Raw genomic sequence first — 27,544 nt, 5'->3', positions numbered from 1 at the left:
GCTCACCTCCACCCTCCCTCCACCTCACCTCCACCCTCCTCCACCTCAACTACACCCTCCTCCACCTCACCTCCACCCTCCTCCACCTCACCTCCACCCTCCTCTACCTCACCTCCACCCTCCTCTACCTCACCTACACCCTCTTCCACCTCACCTACGTTCTCAACCCCGCTCACCCCCTCCACCTCATTCCTTCGCCCTCCCTCCACCTCACTAACCTCCTCCACCTCATTACCTCCTCCACCTCACTTAGCTCCCTCTCCTCCCCCCCTCTCTCTCCCACTCTCTCCCCCTCTCTCCCCTCGCTGTCCCCCCCCCCTCTCTCCCTCTCCCTCTCCCCCTCTACCCCTCTCTCCCCCTCTCTCCCCTCGCTGCCCCCCCCCTCTCTCCCCCCCCTCTCCCCCTCTCCCCCTCTACCCCTCTCTCTCCCTCTCTCCCCTCGCTGTCCCCCCCCCTCTCTCCCTCTCCCTCTCCCCCTCTCTCCCCTCGCTGTCCCCCCCCCCCCTCTCTCCCTCTCCCTCTCCCCCTATAGCCCCCTCTCCCCCTCTCTCCCCTCGCTGTCCCCCCCCCCCCTCTCCCTCTCCCTCTCCCCCTATAGCCCCCTCTCCCCCTCTCTCCCCTCGCTGTCCCCCCCCCCCCTCTCTCCCTCTCCCTCTCCCCCTATAGCCCCCTCTCCCCCTCTCTCCCCTCGCTGTCCCCCCCCTCTCTCTCCCTCTCCCTCTCCCCCTATAGCCCCCTCTCCCCCTCTCTCCCCATGGTCCTCCCTGGTTCATCGTCCGCTGCTCACTGTGATTTATTCCCCGTCCTGTCGGCCGCCGTTCCTCAGGTGGAATGAGCCAAGTGTTTATCCGTCGCTCTCGCTATCGTTGAGCAGTAATTCATCACATCTGAAGCACCTCGGGGCCGGGGAGTGGAACTGTAGACCACTCAGCTCTGCTGATCCTCCCTTTTAAGTTAAGGGTGAACCTCGGAGGAGCCAATTAGAAGAGCTGGGGGTTGAGACCCAGGTCCGTCTCGACCTCAGAGTGTTTATTGAGCGGCGGAGACGCTGGACGGGACGCAACCAAAGGAACACAGAGTGGGCCGCCCGGCCGTTGGTTGTGGACGGAGGGGAGGTGATCTTTACCCGTTCAAACACTCCCTCCCTCCCTCCCTCCCTCCCTCCCTCCCTCCCTCCCTCCCTCCCTCCCTTCCTCTCTCTTTCCCGTCTGAGGGGAAGGTCAACATTAGCATCCCGAAGCAGCTGTCCGTCAAATGCTCCTGACGCCCCTAGAAAGCCACAACAATATGGTTCTAGACCTCTAGGACAGGTTTCTAGACCTCTAGGACAGGGTTCTAGACCTCTAGGACAGGGTTCTAGACTGCTAGGACAGGGTTCTAGACTTCTAGGAAAGTGTTCTAGACCTCTAGGACAGGGTTCTAGACCACTAGGAAAGGGTTGTAGACCTTTAGGACAGGATTCTAGACTACTAGGAAAGGGTTCTAGACCTCTAGGACAGGGTTCTAGACCTCTAGGAAAGGGTTCTAGACTGCTAGGACAGGGTTCTAGACCTCTAGGAAGGGGTTCTAGATCACTAAGAAAGGGTTCTAGGTTCTAGACCTCTAGGACAAGGTTCTAGAGGTCTAGGACAGGGTTCTAGACCTCTAGGACAGGGTTCTAGAACTCTAGGACAGGATTCTAGACCACTAGGAAAGGGTTCTAGTTTCTAGACCTCTAGGACAGGGTTCTAGAATTCTAGGACAGGGTTCTGGACCACTAAGAAAGGGTTCTAGGTTCTAGACCTCTAGGACAGGGTTATAGGTTCTAACATTTCCGCAGTAGGAAGTGGTTCTAGGTTCTACCCCCTTTCTACAGTACAGTAGGACATGGTTCTAGGTTCTAACCTCTCTGCAGGAGATGGTTCTAGGTTCTAACCTCTCTACAGGAGATGGTTCTAGATTCTAACCTCTTCCCAGTAGGACATGGTTCTAGGTTCTCACCTCTCCCAGTAGCTAATAATCGTGATTAATTCAGTAATCTGTCGATAATCATTTTGTCAGTTAAGCATAAGTAATATTAATTTATTAGCACTATGATTCATAGTGCCAGGAGTGTGTCTGGTCTGTAGTGGAGCAGCCCAGGGCGGGACAACAATGCATAATGCATACCAGCACCACCAGTACCACCAGTTCATACACAGCTGTGTCTGCTGTGAAGTGAACGTCCGGTTTGAAACGGGGCGACGCCCCTTAGCCTAACGAGATTCTGCTGCTAATTAGCCTAACGACCTGAACACACAGCAGGAAACAGGAGCCGGATCCCTGCACCCTCCCATCCCACCTCCTCTCTCCTGCCCCCCCCCCCCCCTCTGTTTCCCTCATCCCCCATCCATTCCTCCACCCTTCCTCACTCCCTCTCTCCCCTCCCCCTCCCCCCCTCCCTCACACTTCTCCTCACCCTCACTACTCCTCCCCCCTCCCTCTCCACTCCCTCTCTCTACTCCCTCACTACTCCTCCCACCCCCCTCATCACTCCCTCTCTCTACTGCCTCACTACTCCTCCCATCTCCCTCATCACTCCCTCTCTCTACTCCCTCACTACTCCTCCCTACTCCTCCCTCACCCCTCACCCCTTCTCCCCCTAGAGAACGGGGTTACACCATCCATAAAACCACTGTCTATGCCACTGTGTGTGTGTGTGTGTGTGCGTGTGTGTGTGTGTGTGTGTGTGTGTGTGTGTGCGTGCGTGCGTGCGTGCGTGCGTGCGTGCGTGCGTGCGTGTGTGGGTGTGTGGTTATGGTGCGTATACAAGGGGACAAGTTGTACTTCCTGTGTAAAGAAAGTTGTTGTCAGCGTGTTTTCAAAAACCGACACACGAACCACTTCCTGTTGTTGAACTCCGACTCAAACAAGTTGTGCGTGATTCAAAGGCAGCTCCTTTTAGACCCGTTTTCCACAGAGACCCAAGACCCGCTCACTCAGGATGGGCTCCTCCAACTCCTTCCAGCCTAACCGTGCTGGCGTGTGCGTCTATGCACGCACACGTGGATGCACGTACATTTGTTACATTGTATACAATTTATTTGTACTGTACACAATATATTCATATATGTATTGTATGTAATATATATATATATATATATATATATATATTAATCATATATGTATGTTTCTGATTTATTTATTTTATTTATTTATTTAAGTGAACCACAGTTTGGCTAAGAGTCTAGTTTACATCCCTTGTCCCCGGCCACATATTACAAAAGGCAACCTAAAACTACACACGTTTTTGTTTTTTTTGCCTGCAACATACATTTTGTTTCGATATTTTAGAAATCACTGAACTTTGTCTTATTATCACTTTCTGATTATCCCATTGTCAGTAGGATGTATTTTATACATTTATATGCACTGTACATAGCCAAAGAGTCAGCACGGTGCATTTTCTATACATTTATATGCAAAGTATGTCATAGAAATTCAAAGAAGTGTAAAATCACCACACACTGGTACACGCTGATATGCTGATTTAGTTTGTGAACGGCGCGTTTCGCTGTTGCTTCGTCAGGTTCAACCTTCTTATCAGCGTAACCCAGTGTGCGGTGATTTTACACTTCTTTGACTGGCACCTGAGGATCAAAAGGCTGTGCACGGGGACTTAGTTCTCTTTAGTATGTCATTTAAATATTCATATATATGTAGAGGTCAGAGATGACGCACTGAACACCGGAACCTCCAAACTACCTGCAGCGTATCCTTGGTTACCTGCTGGCTGTAGGCTGTGTCGGTTGAGTGGAGGGGAGTGTGGTGTTGAGAGTGTATCTTCCTGATGAGCAGACACTTATATTTTCCAGCTCAGTGGTCATGCAGACGTGTTTTGGAAAGTGTTTTAGAAAGGGTAATGTGAAGACGGGCTGAGATGGCCTCACGGAGCCAGCTCAGAACGCCCACGCTCACAAGTTCCCATCGTTTAGTCTCTAGACATGGAGAGAGAGAGAGAGGAGATATTGAAATTGATTTCTGGACTTTATTAGGGATCATAAGTGACGAGGAGCTATGAGAAACAGTTATGTCATATTAATCATCCTCTCCTCTCCCCCTTTTCTCCTGTCCTCTCCACCTTCTCTCCACCCCTCTCCTCTCATTCTTTCCCCTCCTTATCTCCTCCCTCCTCTCTCATCCCCTCTCCCTTCCTCCTCTCCCCTCCTCTCTCCTCTCCTCTCCGCTCGACTCCCCTCTCTCCACGCTACCTTCTCTCCTCCTCTCTCCTCTCATTCCTTCCCCTCCTTATCTCCTCCTCTCCTCCCTCCTCTCTCATCCCCTCTCCCTTCCTCCTCTCCTCTCTCCTCTCATTCTTTCCCCTCCTTATCTCCTCCTCTCCTCCCTCCTCTCTCATCCCCTCTCTCATCCCCTCTCCCTTCCTCCTCTCCTCCCCTCTCTCCTCTCCTCTCCTCCAGATGTTCGCAGGAGGACCATCTATGAGTATCACCGTGTAGAGCTCGTGAAGACCAAGATCTCCAACTCCACCGCTGTGGAGATCACCCCCCTGCCCAGTAAGACCTCCTCATACTGCTGCTAACACTGCTACGAACACTGCACCGTGTTGCTCCCCTCTGCCCAGTGACAACTCATCATAGCACTCCCTACAGTGGGGCTGTTAGTACGTTGGTGCAGTTAGCTCTGTGCGTGTGTTAGCGGTGCTCCTGACCCGATGTCCCCTCTCCTCTCCAGCCTGTCTTCAGTTCACCGACTGCTCCAGCTGCATCTCCACCCAGATCAGCTTCAACTGCACCTGGTGCCACCGGCTGCACCGGTAAGCACTGGTCCATCCCCCCCACCCCACAGAGTGTACTGGTCCACCCCCCCCCCCCCCCCCCACAGAGTGTACTGGTCCAACCCCCCCCCCCCCCCCCACAGAGTGTATTGGTCCACCCCCCCCCACAGAGTTTACAGGTCCAGCCCTCCACAGAGTGTACTGGTCCCCCCCCCCCCTCCACAGAGTGTACTGGTCCACCCCCCCACAGAGTGTACTGGTCCACAGAGTGTACTGGTCTGAGACAGAACCAGGTGTGTGTACTGTACAGTGATGTGTGTGTGAATAAAGTTGTGTTTTGAATGTTCTCCAGGTGTTCCAGTGGTTTCGACCGCCATCGGCAGGACTGGGTGGACAACAGCTGTCCTGACGAGGTGAGGTCCTCGCCGCGTGATGGAGGTTCTGGGTTCGATTCCCAACGCCCATCAGCTAACCTGTAGCTCCTTAACGACGTGTGTGTGTGTGTGTGTGTGTGTGTGTGTGTGTGTGTGTGTGTGTGTGTTTTTTCTCAGACCAAGGATAAAAGCTGTGACATCATCCTCACCACGCCGCAGCCCGTGGTCACCACGACGACCGTCGTCAGGACAACGTCCCGGAGCCAAGAGACCGACGCTGGACCGGGTGTCCGGTCCTCCACACACACACCCACCAGCGTCCCAACCGAAGGTACACAACTATACTACACACCACACACACACCCACCAGCGTCCCAACCGAGGGTACACAACTATACTACACACCACACACACACACCCACCAGCGTCCCAACCGAAGGTACACAACTATACTACACACCACACACACACCCATCAGCTTCCCAACCGAAGGTACACAACTATTCTACACACCACACACACACCCACCAGCGTCCCAACCGAAGGTACACAACTATACTACACACCACACACACACCCACCAGCGTCCCAACCGAAGGTACACAACTATACTACACACCACACACACACCCACCTGTGTCCCAACCGAAGGTACACAACTATTCTACACACCACACACAAACCCGCTTCTGTCCCAACCGAGGGTACACAACTATACTACACACCACACACACACACCCACCAGCTTCCCAACCGAAGGTACACAACTATACTACACACCACATACACACCCACTACTGTTCAAAACCGAAGGTACACAACTATACTACACACCACACACACACCCGCTTCTGTCCCAACCGAGGGTACACAACTATACTACACACCACACACACACCCACCTGGTTCCCAACCGAAGGTACACAACTATACTACACACCACACACACACCCACTTGTGCCCCAACCGAGGGTACACAACAATACTACACACTGCAGACACACCCACTAGTGTCCCTACTGAAGGTACACAACTTTACTACACACCACACACAAATAACAACATCAACACAACGCAGCTGTTGTGTTCAGACAGGAAGTGACACGTGTGTTTTCTGGAAGCATGCGTTCCCTGGGTGAGGTAACCCTCTCCAGATGGGCCTCGACAGCAACATCCTCACGACCAATGAGAATCACCGTCGTCTCACGAGTAGTTCCTCCTCCATTTATCCTCCAAGACATATCTGCCACATCTTACCAACAGACTCAACCCTCAACCTTCAACCCTAAACTAAACTAAATAAATAATAATAATAATCCTGAATCTTCAACCCTGAACCCTAAATCTTTCACCCTAAACCCTTAATCTTAAACCCCTGAACCCTAAATCGAATACCCTCAGGCCTAAACCCTTAATCTTAATCCCTTAAATGAAAAGCCTGAACCCTGAGACTCTCAGCGTCTTGTCTTTATTTGATTAGAATGTTCTTCTTCACTTCCTGTTGAGGACCGCAGACAGGAAGTCAGCTTCAGCGCTGGCCTCATTCTCCACACATGAAAGATGGCGTTCTAGATGCGGTCCGCAGGGAATACTGCTTAGAACGGAGATTTAGGAAGGATTGAGTGACTTCCTGACCCGTGAAACGAGCCACAGCCAGTTTAAACCGGCTAGCACCCTGAGGTTGGACCTCCGCCACCATATTTTCCACCCAAAAATCTCCTAATTGTGTCGATATGTGTGTGTGTGTGTGTGTGTGTGTGTGTGTGTGTGTGTGTGTGTGTGTGTGTGTGTGTGTGTGTGTGTGTGTGTGTGTGTGTGTGTGTGTGTGTGTGTGTGCGTGTGTGTGTGTGTTTGTGTGCGCGAGCACGTGTAATTGTTTGTGTGTAATGCACGTGCACGTGTAGCAACAGCTTCTACTGGCATAGTGAATAGTGACAATCCCTATGTCGGTACAGGGTACTAGTATACATTTATATGTACTGTATGGAATATATGATATTGTACACTGTTTGTGATATATATATATTTATATATTCATATGGTATATAGTATATATATGTCATATGTGTATTCATATTTGTACTGTATGTCACATGAATATTCCTATACATCTAGAGGTCAGAGGTCGATGCCATACTGAACACCGGAACCTCAGACTCAGAACTACCTGCAGCGTAACCTTGGTTACCTGCTGGCGGTCTCCGACGGCGCCAGGCCGTGTCTGCTGAGCGAGCAGAAAGCGTCTCTGTCCTTTAGACTGAGCCACCGTCCCCTGCCCGTCGTCCATCTTGCTCTCTTTATCGCCTCCTTATCGTCCATCTTCTTCGCTTTACTCCCCCCTCCTCCCTCTCCTCTCTGCGGGGGAGAGAGGAGAGGGGGGAGGCACTCTCCTCACCCCCTCTCCTCCCCCCTTACGTCTCCCTGGCTCTGTGTAGCGCCGTCCGCCGTCCCATTCAGGGGGTTCTCTATTGTGTCAACCTTATTCACATAGCCACCATGTTGTCATGGTTCGCATAGGATCTAGAAGGTTCCCTCACCAGTAGTGTGGTTGCTAGGTGATGCTGGAACAAAAGTGGCGCTCAGACGTGAGGGTGGGACGTGTGTCTGACTCAAGGTCGACGTGTCCTTCTCTCTGAGGTAAGTTGTAAACAATCCTCCCCTCCGTGTCTCTGACCGGCTGTGTGTCTGAGCGCTGCCCGTGTCCACGCACCACGCGTTCTGAGGAGAGCTCTTTGTTGTGATGACAGAAGCAGATGTTTCCACAGCCGCTGCCTTCATCAGCACCTCTGTGTGAGGATGATGATGATGGGGGAGCAGGACGTTCTGCTCTGAGGATCCCTCCTGTTGCTCTCCGTCTCTGGTGGGCCGGCTCCGTGTTTCCAGACCAGATAGGTTTCTAGAGTGAGGAGGGACGCAACGTGGGCAACATCAAAGAGTTTGGCGAAGTTCAGGGAGGGAGGGAGAGAGAGAGAGAGAGAGAGAGAGAGAGAGAGAGAGAGAGAGAGAGAGAGAGAGAGAGAGAGAGAGAGAGAGAGAGAGAGAGAGAGAGAGAGAGTGAGAGATTGGGAGAGAGGGAGGGAAAGAATGTGAGGTAAAGATTGGGGGAGAGAGAGGGAGAAAGAGAGAGAGAGGGTGGTCAGCAGATTGGGAGAGAGGGAGAAAGAGAGAGAGGGAGGGCGGGAGATTGGGAGAGAGTGAGAAAGAGATTTCGAGAGAGGGAGGGAAAAGATTGGGAAAGAGAGAGGGAGAAAGAGAGAGTGGAAGGGTGGGAGGGAGGGAGATATTGGGAGAGAGAGGGGGCTCTTTAGGAATGGAGGTGTGTGAACGTCAAAGATCTGAGGAATGGTGTTCCGCAGACCACGTGACACTGAGTCGTTCTCCTAAATCCCTAAAGCTCCAGATGTTCTCCATCCGCCCGGAACCTCAGCAGTAGTGTTGGAACACATTCTTGAACCTCTGCTCCATGCTTACATAACCAGCTGCCTGGCGGCTGCTGGCTGTTCCACTTGCTTGTGGACCGTGCGGACCCCGGTTCTGGTCCGGGGTGACCCTGATGTGTGGGTGGGTCACGCGGGACCTTGGGTTCTGAAGGTTCTGAAACGTTGTGAAGGTCTCTCTGAAGAGGCTGGATTCTTTCAGCTGAAGTCAGTCCCTGACGGCCCTCTGGTGAATTATGCATGTGGAACCTTATTTAGAAGACTCCATAATTAATTGATGTAAATCGCTCTCGTTTTCGCTCTTGCCCTTATGCTTTCGCTCTCTCTCTCTCTTGCTGGCTCTCGCGCTCTCTTTCTCTCTCTCTCTCTCTCTCTCTCTCTCTCTCTCTCTCTCTCTCTCTCTCTCTCTCGCTCTCTCTACCCAGATGACACCAAGATTGCGGTCCACCTCAAAGAACCAGGAGACGGGCGGTCAGAGAACACATTACCCGGTAACTTCAGATATCAATATACATGTCGCCTGTTTGGGTTTGGATGTTGTGTGAGGCATCATGAGTGACAGCTGGGGACAGGGACTGTTTATATGTAAATTTAGGGTTAGGGTTAGGGTGACGTTTCCCCGAAGATCTCTACAGAAAATGGCGGTGGGGGAGGGAGGGGAGATGTTAAAGCAGATTGTCTGACCGCCAACATGTCACTCCAGCGTTTCCATGGAAACCACCGCTGCATACCAGCATCATCTCGACAACGTCCCACGGTTTCCTTTGAAGCCCAGGGTGTCGTCCAGGTGTGAATAAAGAGATGTGTAGATATGGATATAGATATATATATATATCTACAGTATATAGAATATGAACTCTAGAGAAACAAATGTACACACCAGTATTTGGGGGATGGCCTATTTCAACGACTCTAAGAGCTGACAACACCCGGGAGATTGATTCCCCTGCGCTGGTGGATTACCCGGTCGCTGTACTCGTTCACTCAGGGTCTCAGCGGTCCATTAAGTTTAAGCGTCGTAGTATTTTAGATTCTGGGATCTGAGCCCCAAAGGTTTCATAGCGCTGTGTCCCCAGTGAGACGGGCCAGCCCCCCCCCCCCCCCCACCCGCCCCCCTATAGTCCCAGACCCTCCATTCAGTCAAATTCAAACAGCCAATCGGTCAGAGAACAAGATGATTGGTCGTTATATCTGCTGGGCAGCCAATCAGGAGCAGGGGGAGTGATTGGCCAATTAAACAGGGAAAGGACAGCAAATTAAACAGGATGATGAATGTCTTCAGTCCACTCTGAGAGGATTCATGACACCGACCGCTTAAAGAGTCTCCCTGGTTGAGGGACGATGTTAGACGGACTGTATTTCCATTTCGCTGCTTGGCTCAAACCCAGCAGAGATTGGAAAGCGTTTCTCGCACGGTTTAAATGTATTTTATGTAAATGTGGGTACAAGTCGCCTCTACATTGTTTTGTTTGCAAACGCTGAGTGCATACAAAACCCAGGGGGATGGATCATAGAACCAGAGGGGGGAGGGGGGGGGCACTAGGGGCCGGCTGTCCGTCCGGGAGGAGGGAGGGGGGGAGGAGGGAGGGGGGGGGGAGGAGGGAGGGGGGGGGGGAGGAGGGAGGTCTCTGCTGCAGATCAAAAAGGCTCCTGGAGCCAAACTACCAGGAGCAGAGGAGGAGGAGGAGGGGAGAGATTGGGAGAAGAGAAAGGGAGAGGAGGGGGAGGAGAGAGGAAGATGAGAGGAGGGGAGAGGAGAGGAGGGAAGATGTGGGAAACAAGAGAGGAGGAGAAGAGGAAGAGAGAGGAGAGGAGAGGAGAGGAAGAGGAGAGCTCGGTTGTGGGAAGGAGAAGAGGGGAGAGGAGGAAGAGCGAGTAGGAGAGAGGGGGAGGAGAGGAGGAGGAGGAGACGGGCAGGGAGTCAGTTGGCAGCGGCCCTGTCAGACGGAGAGCTCAGCCAGATAAATATTAGGGAGCTTAAAAAAACCCTGAGCAATGTGCAGGTGACCAACAGTTCAAAGCTTGCTGCCTGTGATGATAATCTCCCGGTCGTAAAGAGAGCAGGTCAGCTGACCATCAGCTGACCGAAGAGGCCGTCTGTCTCACGGTGTCTGAGGACTGAGGTGAAAACAGGCCAGTTAAACCGGACTACTGTGTAACGGCTTTCCAATAACGGCCACCTGACTTCCTGCCTGTCCTGCAGCCACGCAACGAGCTATCGGCTGTCGAGTGGAGCTCCCCCCCTCCCCCCCAGACCACCGTAATGAGAAGATGTTTCTGAAGATGTTTCAGAGCAGGAGCAGGAGCCATTAGGCTCCTGCTCTGAACCAGCAGCAACATCTTCTCATTACGGAGACGTGTCTGTGATCAGGTCCACCTTGGGGCTGTTATCTTAACAGCCTCCATGTTCCCTGTAATAACACGTCCATATAATCCGCGGTACAAGGGACTGCTGTGATGAGTTTACATGACGAACGTCCAGACCGAGAAGCAGTTGTCTGGTTTAGGAGTGCCCCCTAGCGGCCGGTAGAGTCACTACACTAGAAATATGAAGACAGGTGTGTCACCGCCTTCCTAACTGTGTGTGTGTGTGTGTGTGTGTCTCTGCCTGTGTGTGTGTGTATCTGTGTGTGTCTTCCTGTGTGTGTGTTTGTGTGTGCATGTGTATCTGCCTGTGCGTGTGCATCTTCCTGTGTGTGTGTGTGTGTGCCTTTGTGTATCTGTGTGTGTGTCTGAATGTGTGTTTTTGTGTTACCGGTGTGTGTGTGTATCTGCTTGTGTGTGTGTGTGTATCTGTGTGTGTATCTGTGTGTGTGTCGGTGTTTGTATCTATGTGTGTGTGTGTATCTGTGTGTGTGTGTGTATCTGTGTGTGTGTGTGTATCTGTGTGTGTGTTTGTGTGCATCTGTCTGTGTGTGTTTATCTGCTTGTGTGTGTGTGTGTTTCTGTGTGTGTGTGTATCTGTCTGTGTGTGTGTGTGTGTGTGTGTGTGTGTGTGTGTGTGTGTGTGTGTGTGTGTGTGTGTGTGTGTGTGTGTGTGTGTGTGTGTGTGTGTGTAGCGGCCCGTGCTGACGGAGCGGCCCCCCGGGTCTCTCCTGGGACCCGCCCCCTCCACACCGGGCTGATCCTGGCGGTCGTCGTGGTGATGGTGGTCCTGGTGGCGGGGCTGGTGCTCAGCCTGTACGTCTACCACCACCCCACCTCCACCACCGGGCTGTTCTTCATCGAGGTCAGACACCACCCTCGTCTTCGTCGCCATCACACACACAAACACACACACACAGACAGGCAGACATACACACACAGACACAAACAGTCAGACGCACGCACATAGTCAGACGCACGCACACAAAGGCAGACACAGACAGAAACACACACACACACACACACACACACACACACACACACACACACACACTCAAACACAATCCTCTTTCCCTAGTTAGCATCAGGTGTGTGAAGACTCACTTGTTTACTTAGACTCTGCATATCCCTCCCCCCCCCCCCCCCCCCCCCCCACACTCCCCGCTTACTCGCTCATTGTATGTTGTATGTCCTTGCACTTAAAATGAGTACTAAGCATTTTGTAGCATTTTATCTAGCTTGCCACTTGGTTCTATGAACATCCTTACTGTACCGACAGAGATGTATCGTTATTTCTCCTTCTTCTGAAAAACGTACTTATTGTAAGTCTCTTTGGATAGAAGTGTCTGCTGAAAGCCCTGAATGTGAACGTGTGTGTGTGTGTGTGTGTGTGTGTGTGTGTGTGTGTGTGTGTGTGTGTGTGTGTGTGTGTGTGTGTGTGCGTGTGTGTGTGTCCGTCCTTCCAGAGGCGTCCACGGCGCTGGCCAGCGATGAAGTTCTACCGCCGGTCGGGCCGTCCAGCCTACGCCGAGGTGGAGCCCACCGGACTGGGGAAGGACGTCTTCATGGACCCCGACCAGTTCTGAGACCCCCCCCCCCCGGGACCAGCAGAGACTGGGACCAGCAGAGACCGGAGATCCGTCCGCTGCCCGCTCGGTCCAACCTCTCTGTTTCAATAGCGACCGAAGAGGGATTATTATGGACTGGTCTCTCATCTGGACCCGCTAGGGACCCGGGTCCTGTTGCGACGACGACCGGCTCTGGGGACGATGGCTGGTGACCTCATCGGTACCCGCGGTAGACTTCTATATGATCTATATTTTCAAAAACAATGAGCGTTGGACTTCTGTTGCGACCGCAGCAAACGGCTTTCCTATAATCATCTGATTTGTTTCTCTCGATTAGTTTCCTTTTTTTTTTTTTTTTACTTTGGACAGTTCTTGCACCAGGGGGGAGGGGGGGCGGCTGTTATATTTCAATGAATTGCGCTTTCCGGGAGCTTATCTACGCTAGGTGTAGCTACATTGCAGTGGTGTCAAGTTACTATGCTGTATTTCACGGCCACAACTAACTAAAAAGCCGTAGAACATACCGTACGAACTAGCTATTATGATAATAATGTAGCTAAAAGTAGTTATTACAATCATACGTACCAGCTAAAGTTAGTTATTACGATCAAACCTAGATAGAACTAGCTATTACAATCATACATTGCTAAAACTAGCTATTACGATCATACGGACTAGCTTAGACTATTGTGATCAAACCTAGGTAAAACTAGCTATTACAATCGTACGTACCATTACAACTAGCTATTACGATCATGTAGCTTAAACTAGCTATTATGATAATACGTAGCTAAAACTAACAATTTTGATCCTATGTACCAGCTAAAAAGACCTTGTGTAAAAACTATAACTCGCCTAAACCACAGTTCGTACCAGCTAAAACTAGCTATCAAGATCACACATAGCAGTTAGAACAAGCAATTATGATTTGGTCATCTCAAGAATCTCTAAAAATATTAACCCGATGGTGACCCATCCTCTGGCCCCACTAACGAAACCCTTGCAAATGCAGTGGCTGACATCTTAACGTTATGAATGTTACAAAGTGGGTGTCAGTGGCGTCTCTCCGTCCTGCGTTCAAATGAGATGGCCTTCACAACATCACGCTTGTGTTTACATCTGGTGGGAGCAGATTGAGTTACTGAGGATAAATGACTCGGTGAAGAGCAAGGTCTCCAATTATCCCTCCCTGCAGTCCTATTTGAGTTGATTTATGAAAAAATGTGTTTTCCTACCATTTCGTCATTGACTAGATTTTGCACAAAGTGGTCCCTGCACATAGTTTCTCATTTGCCATGCGGTACTTACGCAACGCGACCGGACGTTGTGGATGTGCACACCCCCTGCTGGTTATACCTGGGATTCCTTGATTTTGTTTTGTGTGTCGCACCCGTGTGTGTGTGTGCGTGTGAGCTGGCTCTGTGCGGTTGATTCTTATTGGTTGATCTGATAGGTGACCTATCTTTCGCTTTGTATCCTATGATGCCTTCCTGCCCTCATTACGCTCATGATTAGCTTACTTAAATAATTATGTGACAGGATAGAGTTGGGTTGAAGGGAAACCGCCTAAACGTTTAGAATCAGTTGACGGCTAACCTAGCATACCACTGTGGTGTTACCTTTTACAGTTTTTTATTTTGTGGCCTTTTGATCTAAACTTTTTATCTGAATGTGAATATTTCTGGTCATCGCTTGCAGTTGAGCCTGATCATCAAAAATACATTTAAATGATTTCAGTCGAAAATGGTTTCACAGACCATTATTATTAATATAACAGAATGTATCAGATTGTCTCTTATTGTAGATTGAAATTTAACAACTCCAATGAAAAAGAAAATCTGTGCAATATAACATCAATATTACATTCATCCATTGTTAATTACATCTATCCATAATCCATCCTGTTTTCATGGTAACGAGACCAAAGACTCAACCAAAAGATGTACCTCAACCGTTGAACCTTCCCTTCCCATATTTGTTCAGTGTATTGCCATACATGGCCCATCCATGATGGATGACCCATACATGACCCATACAGGTAGACCCATACCTGCGTCTACGTCCCTCACTCTAGAGTTAAAGCGTTGGCGGTGATTTCCAGGTTCCACAATGCAGTCGTACGCGGGGAGAAGGGTTTGGGTTTATTTGATTGGTTTGTTTTCTAAGCGGGCCGCGGCGTGACTTTTACTTTGGATCCCTGCGTTTTCTGGAATTGCTTGGGGTGCGTTTGTTTTACTGCGACCGGGGGCGGAGGGTGAAGACAGCTCGCGACGCACGGCTCCATGTGTTTCTTGAGGGTTGAATTCTGCAGTTATTCCTTGTTTTGCGTCTCTGGAGGCTTTCACTTGACGTCCGACCACAAGGCCGTGGAGCAACATGGAGGATACGGGGAGGAGGGGGATAAACACTACAGACCGTTGAGTAACGACGAGGACTTCAGAGAGAAGAGTGGCGAGGAGAGGGGGAAGAGGAGCAGAGAGGGAGGGGCGAGGAGATTGGAGAGGGGAAAGAGTAGAAAGGAGGGAGGATGAGCAGTGTTTATCTCAGTAGTCCTGTATCGCATCGTTCTGTCTCCTCTGTAACTTCTGGTGTTTTGATTACATTTTAAATAATAAAGAACATTGTTTAAAAAAAGAAGCGCCTCTTGGTGTAGGAATTATTGGTACTTTATTTGGTACAATCATCTTACTACTACTACTACTCCCAATAGGTCAATGCTCTAACCGGACAAGTGTTACTCCTAGCGTGACACTGCCCTCTAGTGGACTCGCTGGGAATGGCTGCTTAGTTTATTATAAAAAAAGGACAAATAAATATTCACAAATAACATTACGAGTAATGATGTTCTGTAATTGCGAGGATAACAACTAATACTGTCTGAACACAATGACCTCTGGCTGTTGATTCAGCGATATAATCTTAAGGTCATGTTTGACCAGAAGTGACGTTTCATGTGTAACTGGACACCTTTAGTATCTTCTCAGGAGGAAAAACCCACAGAGCCCGCACTCACACAGCGTTTACACCCCACAAAGACAGACACAGTCTGTTACAGGAGTCAGCAGTTTATTTCAGTAGAAAAGCAATTGAGTTGATCCTGTTCTTTAAAAAGGAAAAGCTGGAGTAACAAATAATAAGCAGTAACCAATAGGAGTGAAACCATTTCATCATAATACATAACTATTATCATCCCACCTATATGACGTTCAGTAACTTATATGGACTCATGTCATTTCCTTATAGTTACTTTGATATAAGGCAGGAGCAGCTAAGGTCATAAGTCTAGTGCATTGCTTTATTTATGTATCGTAGCCTTGTCATTTGACGGTAACATATTCAAACAATTATTCACATTGTTTGTTATATCGGTAAAACAGGTGCCTCTGCTCTACTGGACTAAACAAACTAAACACACTAATCAGACAATCAATCTAGAGTCTCTGTAGCTCTCGGGGGGCTAAAAAGATGAAATAGGAGCATGAAATCGCTTTAGGAAACATGCTGTCTGCAATCTTTGGTCTCAATACACGGGAATCGTTTAGCAATTCGTCTAAACAGGTCAGCAATAAGTTAGTGCACTTCTGCCCCAAGAGCAGACACACAGGAGGAACCAGGACCTACAGAACCAGGAGGAAAACAGAACCAGGAGGAGCAGAACCGGGAGGCACCAGAAGATACCATCCAGGAGAAACCAGAACCAGGAGAAAACTGAGAACATAATAAACAGGTGGAACCGGTACATACTAACCAGGAAACAGGACCAGGAGGAAACGGATCATACGTGACTAGACGGACAGCATTCAGCAACATGTGATGTTTTCCTGAGTAAAGTGTTTCCTTGTTAAATGCACGACGGAAAACAACGTGAAATACACAAAATGAACAAACTAAAAACCACCCAGCCATCCCATGTCTGGCCTTAAGGTGCAGATTAAGTCTCCGGGCTTAAAGCAGGACCGAAGGGCCTGATACGATCAATGACCTGTCCCCTCAGAGTGAAAGAAGATCCTCCTAAAATGGCACACCTCCTGGGACCTTCACAACGATATAGAGGCCCTAATTAGACTACAGCAGGCTTTGGGTGGTAGGTGTTTGGAAGGTCTGTCTGGTGGGACGGTGGAGGAGGTGTTTCTACGGTCTGTGTCTGGTGGGAAGGTGCATGAGGTGGTGAAGTTCTCTGGGGGGAGGATGGAGAAGATGTAGGAGGTCTATGAAGAACCTCCCTTATTGTTAGGGTTACCACAGGAGGATAGGGTTTAGTTCTCAAAAATAAAAACCAAGGATGTCTATCAGAGACACACAATACAGCTAACTTGAAGAGCGACATTTTTCCATTAAATATGAATATTGCTCTATTCATTTAATCTTAAAATCCTGAACATGAAGGACAGCAATAAATGGACTGTTTGCTTCATACATCACAACCATAACATTACATCTAATGTAAAATGTTGGATATGTATGATGTATAACTTCTTTCTGAATATTATAGTATGAATAACAATGGCTCTCAAATCTAAGACTAATCTTTCCCCTCAACTCCTGGTGCCGCTGGAAACCAGTCAGACGAGGCCGTATACTGAGCCACTTTAGACTCGTGTGACATAGTCACATATTGTCCTCAGCCTGCATGGCCTTGCTGTGCTTGAGTTACTTCTATTGGTTTGATTTCTATTTCTCTAAAAACACAAAAGTCCTTTCCATCTATTTTGAGTATTTCGCGGCGGAAAGCATTTCCAACAGGGCGAAAAAAGTACTTAATGACTTGATCAAGTCCTGATCAAGTATGAAATAATTATTAATAAAGGCCTAATGTGGCATTAACTAAATATTTTTCAAGTATTGGTAAAGTATGAAAAAATTGGTTGATAAAGGCCTGATGTGGTATTAAGAAAGTATTGATAAAGATTGAATCAAGTATGAACCAATGAGTCCTGGTGTAGTAATATCTGATTATTAATAAAGGCCGGATGTGAAATTAAAGATCAATTAGTGATCAAGTATTGACCCTGACGTAGTAGCCCTGATGTAGTATCAACAGATTATTGTACTGGCGAAGCACTTAGAGTATTGAGGCAGCGGCGGCGGTGAACCTCGTGAATCAGAGCGGCTCGCTGCACAGTCTGGGGGCCGAGTTGTGTTTGGGCCGCGCCCCGAGGTCACGCCCCCCCGCCGGGCCCTCCTGGGGGGTCTGTCTCCCCTCCGGCGGCCCCTTCACCTCCTCCTCCACCTTCCTCTCCTCCTTCCCCTCCTCCTTCTCCGCCTTCTCCTCGGCCGTCTCGGGGACGTACGCCCCGCCCACCTCGGCCACCATCTTCTCCACGGCCTCGAACAGCCGGCCCAGCTGCGGGTGCTCGCCCCACACGTTGTTGTCGATCACAAAGTAGCGCTTCCCGCAGCGCTCCAGCACCCACTTGAGGTCGCGGCCCTCCCGCCGGATGTAGCGCTCGATGGAGATGTCCTTCAGCACCTCGGACCAGGTGAACACCACCAGCGTGTGCCTCCAGGCCCGCTCCCCGAACAGGGCCATGTGCTCGGCGATGCGCCCGCGGTCCACGTCCGAGAACATGCCCACGGGGATGACCAGCAGGAGGGCGTGGGGCCCCGGCGGGCACATGGAGGCGCCCTTCAGGATCTCCTGCTGGTAGGTGGGCGGGGTGTTCTGGGAGGAGAACCAGCCCGGCGTGTCCACCACCGTCACCTGCCGGCCCTCGGCCTCCGTCTGACGCTTCACGCAGAACTCGGCGGCTCGCTCCAGGCGGAACTCCTCGCGGCCCAGGATGGTGTTCCCCGTCAGGCTCTTGCCGGGCCAGCGCCAGCCCAGCAGCACCAGACGCAGCTCCTCCAGACGGTTGGCCGCCGCCGCCGCCCGCCGCGCCTCCTCCAGGTCGGGGCCGTCCTCTAGGAGGAGGGAGGAGAAGGGTTACTTACCTCACTGTGTTGCGGTCCCAGTGGATGGAATGGGGTTACATGCCTCACGCTCCCAGATAGAACAATGTCACATATCTCAATGTCCCAGTGGATAGAATGATAGCACACAGACTTTTGTTTCTGTTTGTGCTTTTACAGACGATAAACAAAATAGCAGGGAAGGAGATGGTCAGTCACAGGCCTACATGCCAAAGCACTACTGATACGCTTGTAAGAGATCATGCATAAAATATATATGAGTACAGTATAAACTATAAACTAGTGGTCAACCGATTGCCATACTTCCAAGTACGGTTGTAAGTCCAACTTCATCAGTAAAGTGATGATGCGTGTAGACAGGTTAATAACCCAGCTGTTATGACGTTAAGGGACTCCTTAAAGAGTGTTCATTCGACACAGTGATCTTAAAGCTATGATTAATAGCTTGATTAACCCATACGGCTGGTCAACCAAGAGCTGACGTCACGTTAGTCCTCCGGGGACAACAGACTGACCATGTATTACATTTATATTATTATACATGTACAACGTCAGTGAGTAAAGTTACACTAAGAATTAGTTACGTGTTCGATGTACATGATTACATGTTTTACCATACAGTCCTGTAACGATATGCGGCATGCCACTAGACACTCATTACGATAATATATTAAGACCTGCGTACCGAAACGGGACCAAAGTGTGTGTTTCAGCTCACCTGATTCCTGTCTCTTCGGTGTCCGACTCATCTTCTACTCCTGGTCTAGTTATGTATTACTTTAGGGGGGTTAGTTTGTAGTGAGTTAGTAAGTTAACTAGGCATTAGTTCGGAGCAGGTTAGTTTCTGGAGGAGGATTTCCTGCCTCTCGGTCAGAAGGCGGGGCTACAACCCCGGAGGACCGGTCTCCTATTGGTCAGCGGTGGTACTGCATCCTCTCTCTCTGTCCCTGACTGCAGCAAGCGGGAACCCCGGAGGACCGTTCTCCTATTTGTCAGCCGTGGTAATGCAGCAAGCGGGAACCCCGGAGGACCGATCTCGTATTGGTCATTGAGGGGTACTGCACCAGATACCCGGTAGGAAACTGCTCCAAAACTATTATAACCATAACATGAACACTGCTCAGAATTGACTGTACTGTAGAATCATTAAAAATGCTTTCATTTAAAAAAGTATCTACACATTAAACAAACTAACGTAATGTCAGTTGGCGTGAAACGACGTCATCACAAGCCACGAGCCAACGAGGCGGGTGCATGGAGCACAGGATGATGGACGGATGTGTGACGGGAACGCGCAGACAGCTCGAGTTTGACTTTCCATGACAACTTTATGGGCTCGTCGCAGCCTTTTATGCGAGCAGCTTTTATTAGATGAATATAATTTACACAGGTTAAACATTAACATGATTCATTTCCCAAAGCGTCGCCGTCCAACTTTTTCGCAAAATGTTAAGTTTATTTATTCCTTCAATTAATCCTTTCTAGTCCTATTCATATATTGATTGATTTGAATGCAATTTTTCATACGTATTTACAGCAGTCTGGTTTCATGTTCACAATGTAAAATCACCAAAAAATAATCAATGTTGAGGACATATATCATAAAAATACAGGTTATTCCTTCATTAGAATGTAATCAAAGCACTTCCTACTCCCTGGCAACACTACTGCATAATACAAAAAGACTTCATTAGTGTGTGTGCGTGCGTGTGTGCGTGCGTGTGTCTTATGTAGCCCACGAAGCCAGTTTCTTCATGTCGGTATCATCCTCCACCCTCTTCTTGGACTCTGAAAAACAAGAAGTTCAATTAAATGTGTGTTAAATCCCAGCCACAGCCCCATACCTTATATGATAACGCTACTGCCTTTCACTAGACCCCTAAACGATGCTGTGTTCACTACAGAAACATCCACAGCTGAATGCTCTAAAACCCTTCTAATAGATGATTGCTTAAGGAGCCGTTGTACCTGGCCAGTGAGTATCATTGCTATAAGAGCAAGCAAAGGTCGATCATCAAATTCACAACTCTTCTGATTTGGCACCGCGGTGGCGGAAAGAGCTCCCTGCCGACGTCAGGACCGCAGAGTCGCTCACCAGCTTCAGCAAAAGACTCAAGACTCACTTGTCCAGAGTTCACCTGGACTCTGTAGAGCCCCCTTACAGCCCTTTCTTACGCACTTATTGTATGTTGTACGTCTTGCCCTTAAAAATAGTACTTAGCATTGTGTAGAATCTTATCCTAGCTATCTTTGTTGTGTACAGGGAATGGGTTAACCTAGTGAATGTTAGTGCTTGGCACTTGGTTCTGTTAACATCATTATTACTGTACCGACAGAGCTATAGTGTTTCTCTGACAAATGTACTTATTGTAAATCGCTTTGGATAAAAGCGTCTGCTAAATGTCAATGTACTAACTTATACTTATCAATAATAGTGAGTAGTAATTGACATACGTTCAATAGGGCATTGATCCTACGGGCGCACATATTGATTGTCAGTTGGGGTTACAACAATTTTGACTTTCCACTTATTACAGTACACCTTAGAGTAAACCCTGGAATATGGTTGTGTAAGCAGGTGGAGAGGACGTACCTCCTTCTCTTTCTTCAGACAAATGTACTTACTGCAAGTTGCTTTGGATAATAGCGTCTGCTAAATGTAAATGTAAAAGTAAAATTATACATTTAGGTAATTTAGCAGACGCTTTTATCCTGAGCAACGTACAATAAGTACATAAGTCAGAAGAAAGAGAAACAATATAGCGCTGACGGTACAGTAAGGATGCTAAGTACTATTTTTAAGTGCCAGGACGTACAACATGCAATAGAGTGAAGTGCGTACATTAAGTGCCAGTATCAAGCGTTAGGGGTTTGAGATGGTGGTCCAAACATAGACATGACGTTGGAGCGATCAGAGCGGCACCTACGGGTTCTGTGGCTGGGGGCCCCGGAAGGTACCCTGGAGCTGGGGGCCCCGGAAGGTACCCTGGAGCTGGGGACCTTAGAGGAGGGTGCCCTGGGGAGACGGGCCATCTCCTTCATCCTCTCCTCCTCTTCCTCCTGCTCCAGCTGCTCCAGCTCTGCTAGGAGCTCGTCCTGCGCACAGACACACACACACACACACACACACACACACACACACACACACACACACACACACACACACACACACACACACACACACACACACACACACACACACACACACACTTCAGTAACTACTATACATTACATGATTTAGATCACATCCATACACCAATCAAAATACTCGCTGCCTCACCTCGTCAAACGTGTCACCGAACGGTCGGGCAATAGCGTCGCAAATCTCCTGGGCCACTTCCTGTTGCTCTGTGATGTCCTGCATCAGAGAGTCTATCTTATCTACGTCCCTGAGATATGAGAGAGAGAGAGAGAGAGAGAGAGAGAGAGAGAATGAGAGACAGAGAGACAGAGAGACAGAGAGACAGAGAGAGAGAGAGAATAGCTTAGACATCAGAGCCACTCTGGTCTTGATTTGAAGACCCAGACCCACTAGGGGTTCTTCTTACATGTTCTGGTGGACCCCCTTGATGGCCTTGGCGGCGTAGCTCATGTTCTTCAGGACCTCCGTGTTGGTGCTGGCGTTCTCCAGCGCCTCCCGCTGGAACTCGATGGTGGACAGGGTCCCGTCGATCTGGGTCAGCTGCTGCTCGTGGCGCTTCTTCCTCTTCAGGGCCTGGAGGGCGCCTGGGAACACCAGGAGTGGATCAGGAGCGGGTCAGACCGGACCAGGGCCGGATCAAACCAGACCAGGATCAGACCAGGACCTGGTCTGGTCTGTTCCTGGTCTGCTATGATCCTGGTATTCCCAGGATCAGGTCTGATCCGCTCCTGACCAGAAAAGGAGCGGAGCGGTTCAGACCAGACCAGGATCTTCAGACCAGGACCGGATCAGATCCTGGAAACACCAGGACCAGACCCGGACTGGATCAGACCAGACCAGGATCTGGTCTGAAACAGAGTACTCTATCATGATACTTGTTCCCAATGCTAAAACGCTCTGCTGCAGGACTGATGGAATGGATATTAATTCATTAATTCATTCATATTAATTGATAACATTCTATCCATCTAGATCTAATAAATCAGTGTGTATTCTGTCCTCATTCCTTTGGTGTGGTGGCACCCATGAGCTCACACCCACCAGGCTACCATCCTTGGGCGTGCCCAGCTCGTTTGTTTAGTCTCCTTCTAAACATAGCAGGGATGCAGGTCATGAGAACCAGTAGACTAGGCCTCGCACTGAACTCGCTTTTCTGTATATCTAGTGAAGCATTCGCTCAGGAGATAGAGCGGGTTCGACACCCTGCACCTCCTAGCTGAGGGTCCTTGAGAGATAAACCTAACCCGATCTGCTCACGGCGTGCATGACTGTCTGCAACCTCTGTCTTGATGCAATAACTGTACAACACTTGCGTGGCCACTGGTCCGAGGGGCGCTATTTTAAGGCAGTCAATCAATTCACTGTTTAAAAACATATCTAAGAGGAGCTCGCAAGTAGACAGTAGTCTCTAGTAGTCTCTAGTAGACAGATCTATGGTTAAAGATACATTACCAGTGTACAACATACCTCGCTTGTTTTTGGTGCCGTATTTCTTGGCGGTAGCTATCTCCTGCTCTATCTTCTGCTCCAGGTACTCCTGCTTCTTGGTCAGCATTTCCTCGGTCTCCCGGAGCCGGTGGATGGCCTCCTGTGGAGAGGCGCCCGACCGCGACTTCGACCTGGACTTGGAGGAACTGGACGAGGAACTCGAAGAGCCAGAGCTCCCTTTGAACATCCTCGACATTTTACTCATTTTGTCGGACTTTAGATTCGCGATCGATGTACCAACCAGACACGGACTAGACCCGGGTAGACCTGACAACCGTCCACGTCGGGTGAAGATCGAATCAAACCAGACGAACCACTTTTTTCAAATCTGTTCAAAACAAGCCAGTGAGAGGACGCCTTTCACTGCACCTGTCCGCGTACACACACACACATACACACACCTGGTTGACGTCACGGCCAACCTGACCGGAATATGTTAATATTCTCATATATAGGAAGCCGAGTCAACCCAAAGAAACACAATTTATTTATATGAAACTCATCAATATGAACATTTTGTTTGTAATTTATTAGTTATAACTTGTTATAATATGTCATCGTATTTAACATAGCTATCATCGAATACGTTAACCTTATACGACGAAACATACTTTAAACGCATTTGTAAATCTAATTCAAAATTATAAGATGTACCTATACCTTAACCTTGTAATATGTAAACTAGTTTAACACTGTTGCAGCGTGGTTTGGGGGGGGGTGTCAGAGGTCAAGTGACGTCAACATGGCTGAGCTGGACATCGGACAGCGCTGTGACACAGAGTTCTGCAAGCAGCAAGGTGCGTCTCCCCACGGGTGACTTTATCACAGAGACATGGGGCCGAGTGTCTCTTTGACTCTGTTTTGATTTTAGAGAAGACAAAAGATGAACCTCCACCACGTCCTGTAGTGCGGTTAGCTTGTTGCTAATGCTAACGTGATTCGGATGGGAGTCGGAGCTCTCCGTCCTAGATCCCTCCATGGATAGTTCATATAATGCTCTTCTGATGGTGTTTATTGGCGATAAACTCCCCGATATTGCGTCTCCACGGTGAGCTTGTTTGCGTTAGTCCTCTGTGTGTCAGCATGCCCTGGTTTCCCTACAGTCCACGTTCTGAAGGGCTGTTTATGGAAGTTATGTTCTTCACTGTTATGAAGTAATTGAAGCTTCAGACTTCTTGACAGAGAGCTGCTACTAGTCTCTAGTTCCACTAACCAGATACCAATGCTGACTTCGTCCGAGTCGTTGAAGACTTCCAGTAGAAGCTCACAATGTGTCAATTTGTACTATTGATCTGCTCATACCCGACCCCTACCTGGTAGGGTAGGGGTCGGACTCACCTTCTACCTTATGAAGATGAGTCCTGATCACGGAACCAGACTCTTGATACCGAACACGTCCTGAATTACGATGTTTTTATAAATACAATGGTTTATCTTTCTTCTAGATTTCCTTCCTTTTGGCTGCGACTCCTGCGGTGGGGTCTTCTGGTAAGATTGCATTGTAATGTTATTTCGATTTGTAGCTGATTAAAGTGAAGTCCTGAATCACATTTTTTTTCGAATTTGCAGTATTGAACACAGAAGTAGATCCTCACATTCATGCCCAGAGGTAAGTCTTATACACTATCATGAATATCCTCATGTGAAATGTGGTGGTTTACTATCTTATGTGAATGTTTGGTTGTGTATTATTTATCGTATGTGAATATGTTGGGTTGTGTATGGGTTGTGTATTCTCTAGAAGCCGTCTGTCCCAAGAGACTTCCGGTCGACTGGGGGGACTCCGAGTTACCCTTGCTCCTTCCAGGACTGCAGAGGGAAAGAGCTGGTCCCTGTGACCTGTCCTCACTGTGGAAAACACTTCTGCCTGCCGTAGGTCCAGATTCACTCTCTACTACTACTATTATAATACTATAACTGCTATAATACTACCACTACTACTACTGTTACTAGTACTACTTGCTTAAGGTTCCCTCTCGAGGCACTACTACTACTTCTTCTATTAACATAACTACTACTATTAGTACTACTACTACTGTTACTAGTGCTACTACTGTTACTACTACTATACTACTACCCACCGGTTCCCTCTCTAGATACTAATAATAATACTACTAGTACGACTAATACTACTAGCTGTAGGGTCCCTATATATGTCGTTTCCAGAGGAATGTGGAGGCTATTGAGGGAAGCGTCTCCACTGGATCTCCGCTAACCGCCTCCATTTTCCTGGTTCCCCAGCCATCGACACCAGGATGACCACTGCTGTGAGAAACTGGAGGCGCCCAGACCCAAGATGGCGGCCACCAAGGAGCTGGTCCAGAAGATAGTGGGTGAGTTTACTATTGCGTTCTGTATTTTTTACAACCCAAGATGGAGACGTAGTCAGTGGCACTTCCGACTTCCTGTTCAACTCCCTTCTATTTGCGAGCAGACACTGTTTAGAAACGTGTCATATACCATCTCGGGCGGCATGCGGCTCCATGCCGACCATTCATCCTGTGTGTGTGTGTGTGTGTGTGTGTGTGTGTGTGTGTGTGGGGGTGTGATGACTCCAGAGTCCAAAACGCCGGGGCCTCCTAAGGGACGACGAGGAGCGAAGAGCAGTGCGATGGCGGCGAAAGTGGCGTTGATGAAACTTAAGCTCCACGCCACCGGAGATAAAGGACTGCCCCAGGTCAACTGCTCCTCATCATTATAGATGCATCATTAGTCTACATAAGATTGCTGACTTTGTATGTTGTACTTCATGGCGCAGTACTTAACATTGTGTAGCATTTTATCCTAGCTATCTTTGTTGTCTACGGGGAATGGTTTAAACAATTTATTGTTGGTGCTTGGCACTTCTTTCTATGAACATCCTTACTGTACCGACAGCGATATGTTGTTGTTTCTCTGAAAAATGTACTTATTGTAAATCGCTTTGGATAAAAGCGTCTGCTAAATGTTAATGTACTAACTTATACTTATCAATAATAGTGATTAACAATTTACATACATCCAATAGGGCATTGATCCTATGGGCACATATTGATTGTCAGTTGGGGTTACAAAAATTTTGACTCACCATTTATTACAGTACACCTTAGAGTAAACCCTGGAATATGGTTGTGTAAGCAGGTGGAGAGGACGTACCTCCAGGTGTATCTTCCCAAAGAGTCTTCCCCGCCCAGCCAGCCCATGTTCTTCTGTTCCAAGTGGAGCGTGGGCAAGGTGGTGGACTATGCTGCCTCTCTGGCCGGCCTCAAGAACGACAACAACGTGCTCACTGCAAAGGTACTGTAGCAACGTACAGCAACTTAGTGTGTTAAAGTAGCTTAGCAAGCAACATACCTGCAGCTGAGCTTATGTTAACACAACAACGTACTGAGAACTATGCGTATGGTCACAAAATTACATACTCACACTATTAGGCTAACGTTTACATGGCAAAAAACTGACCGGAAGCAAGATACGAACACTGCTCGTCCCTCAAGTCTTATTGAATAGAGCTATCAAGATGCTAACCCTGCTTGTCTCTCCTCATGTCTTATTGAATCGAGCTATCAAGACACTTACTTTCTCCAGCAAGCACAGAAACACATGCGCAAACGCACGCGCACACAAAAGCACACACACAGACATATTGCATCTCTTATTGAATAGAGCTATCAAGATGCTAACACTGGTTGCCTATCCTCATGAGTCATGTCTTATTGAATAGGGCTATCAAGATGCTAACACCGCTTGCCTATCCTCATGTCTTATTGAATAGGGCTATCAAGATGCTAACACCGCTTGCCTTTCCTCATGTCTTATCAAATAGAGCTGACACTGCTTCTCTCCTATGGTCTTATAGAATAAAGCTAACATGCTACTTGTGTTGACCCTATCAGAAGCTGCGTCTGTGCCATCCAGAGACTGGAGAGGCTCTCCGGATGGACGAAACCCTGCTCTCACTGCTCTCCCACCCCGACGCGCCGCTCCACAACGGGGGCAACGCGGTCCTGGAGTACCTGGACCCCCACCTGACCACGCTGGACCAGGTGGCCTCCTACCTCCCCCAGACCTAGCGGCTAGCGCTACGCTGGGCTAGCTTGTTTATAATTCTGCTCTATTAAAGTTTTTTAACGGTGCACCTGGCGAGCTTTGTGTTTTGTGGTCATGTGGACTGGGTGATGTTGACAGGAAAGGAAAAGAGGAAGGTGATCCGCTGTTGAAGTGCTCTTAATTCTCAAAATTCAACTTCTGTTGTTTACATCCCTTGGCAACTTGTGGCAACCCCGATCCCACGGAGGAGTTCGAGCCCCGCCAGCGCCCTCTCCGCGGGCAGGTAGTCAGGGGGAGATATGTGCCGCTCGGCGCCGCGATGCGGGAGGGAGCATCGAGCGCACCCGCGCAATCACGGAGATGCGGAGCACCCGGCGGAGCAAGACAGCGGAGGGGACTTAACGGCCGCGTGGACACCAGTCAGGGGAACGCGACCGAACGGGAAAGACGCAGAGGGTGGAGATTACACGAACCCCCGC

At 49.0% G+C, this 27,544-nt stretch overlaps 4 protein-coding genes across 4 annotated transcripts in view; 2 read left to right on the top strand and 2 right to left on the bottom strand.

The window, feature by feature from the left end:
* Positions 1-15,133, top strand: part of plxdc2b (plexin domain containing 2b) — a 37,819-nt gene extending 22,686 nt beyond the window's left edge. The window contains exons 8-14 of the mRNA XM_030349579.1: positions 4,437-4,532; positions 4,711-4,792; positions 5,106-5,166; positions 5,305-5,458; positions 8,990-9,055; positions 11,624-11,793; positions 12,395-15,133. Coding sequence (XP_030205439.1) covers positions 4,437-4,532; positions 4,711-4,792; positions 5,106-5,166; positions 5,305-5,458; positions 8,990-9,055; positions 11,624-11,793; positions 12,395-12,514 — 749 coding nt within the window. The 3' untranslated portion in view covers positions 12,515-15,133. The remainder of the gene's footprint in view (positions 1-4,436; positions 4,533-4,710; positions 4,793-5,105; positions 5,167-5,304; positions 5,459-8,989; positions 9,056-11,623; positions 11,794-12,394) is intronic.
* Positions 15,134-15,541: 408 nt separating this feature from the next.
* Positions 15,542-19,363, bottom strand: gimap4 (GTPase IMAP family member 4). Its single transcript, XM_030349581.1, has 2 exons — positions 19,125-19,363; positions 15,542-18,397 (listed from the first exon to the last, which is right to left on the bottom strand). Exons 1-2 carry the CDS (start codon positions 19,153-19,155, stop codon positions 17,598-17,600), a joined length of 831 nt encoding a protein of 276 aa, XP_030205441.1. The 5' UTR covers positions 19,156-19,363; the 3' UTR covers positions 15,542-17,597.
* Positions 19,364-19,738: 375 nt separating this feature from the next.
* Positions 19,739-23,441, bottom strand: chmp4c (charged multivesicular body protein 4C). Its single transcript, XM_030349584.1, has 5 exons — positions 23,016-23,441; positions 21,955-22,132; positions 21,687-21,795; positions 21,334-21,502; positions 19,739-20,194 (listed from the first exon to the last, which is right to left on the bottom strand). Exons 1-5 carry the CDS (start codon positions 23,239-23,241, stop codon positions 20,133-20,135), a joined length of 744 nt encoding a protein of 247 aa, XP_030205444.1. The 5' UTR covers positions 23,242-23,441; the 3' UTR covers positions 19,739-20,132.
* A 296-nt stretch (positions 23,442-23,737) lies between these two features.
* Positions 23,738-27,151, top strand: zfand1 (zinc finger, AN1-type domain 1). Its single transcript, XM_030349580.1, has 8 exons — positions 23,738-23,833; positions 24,482-24,524; positions 24,606-24,645; positions 24,778-24,908; positions 25,278-25,369; positions 25,595-25,713; positions 26,157-26,312; positions 26,912-27,151. Exons 1-8 carry the CDS (start codon positions 23,779-23,781, stop codon positions 27,086-27,088), a joined length of 813 nt encoding a protein of 270 aa, XP_030205440.1. The 5' UTR covers positions 23,738-23,778; the 3' UTR covers positions 27,089-27,151.
* The last annotated feature ends 393 nt before the right edge of the window (positions 27,152-27,544 follow it).

This window comes from Gadus morhua, chromosome 23 (genome assembly GCF_902167405.1).
Source record: "Gadus morhua chromosome 23, gadMor3.0, whole genome shotgun sequence".
Classification (NCBI taxonomy): Eukaryota; Metazoa; Chordata; class Actinopteri; order Gadiformes; family Gadidae; genus Gadus; species Gadus morhua.
This window is presented reverse-complemented; position numbering and strand designations above follow the sequence as displayed.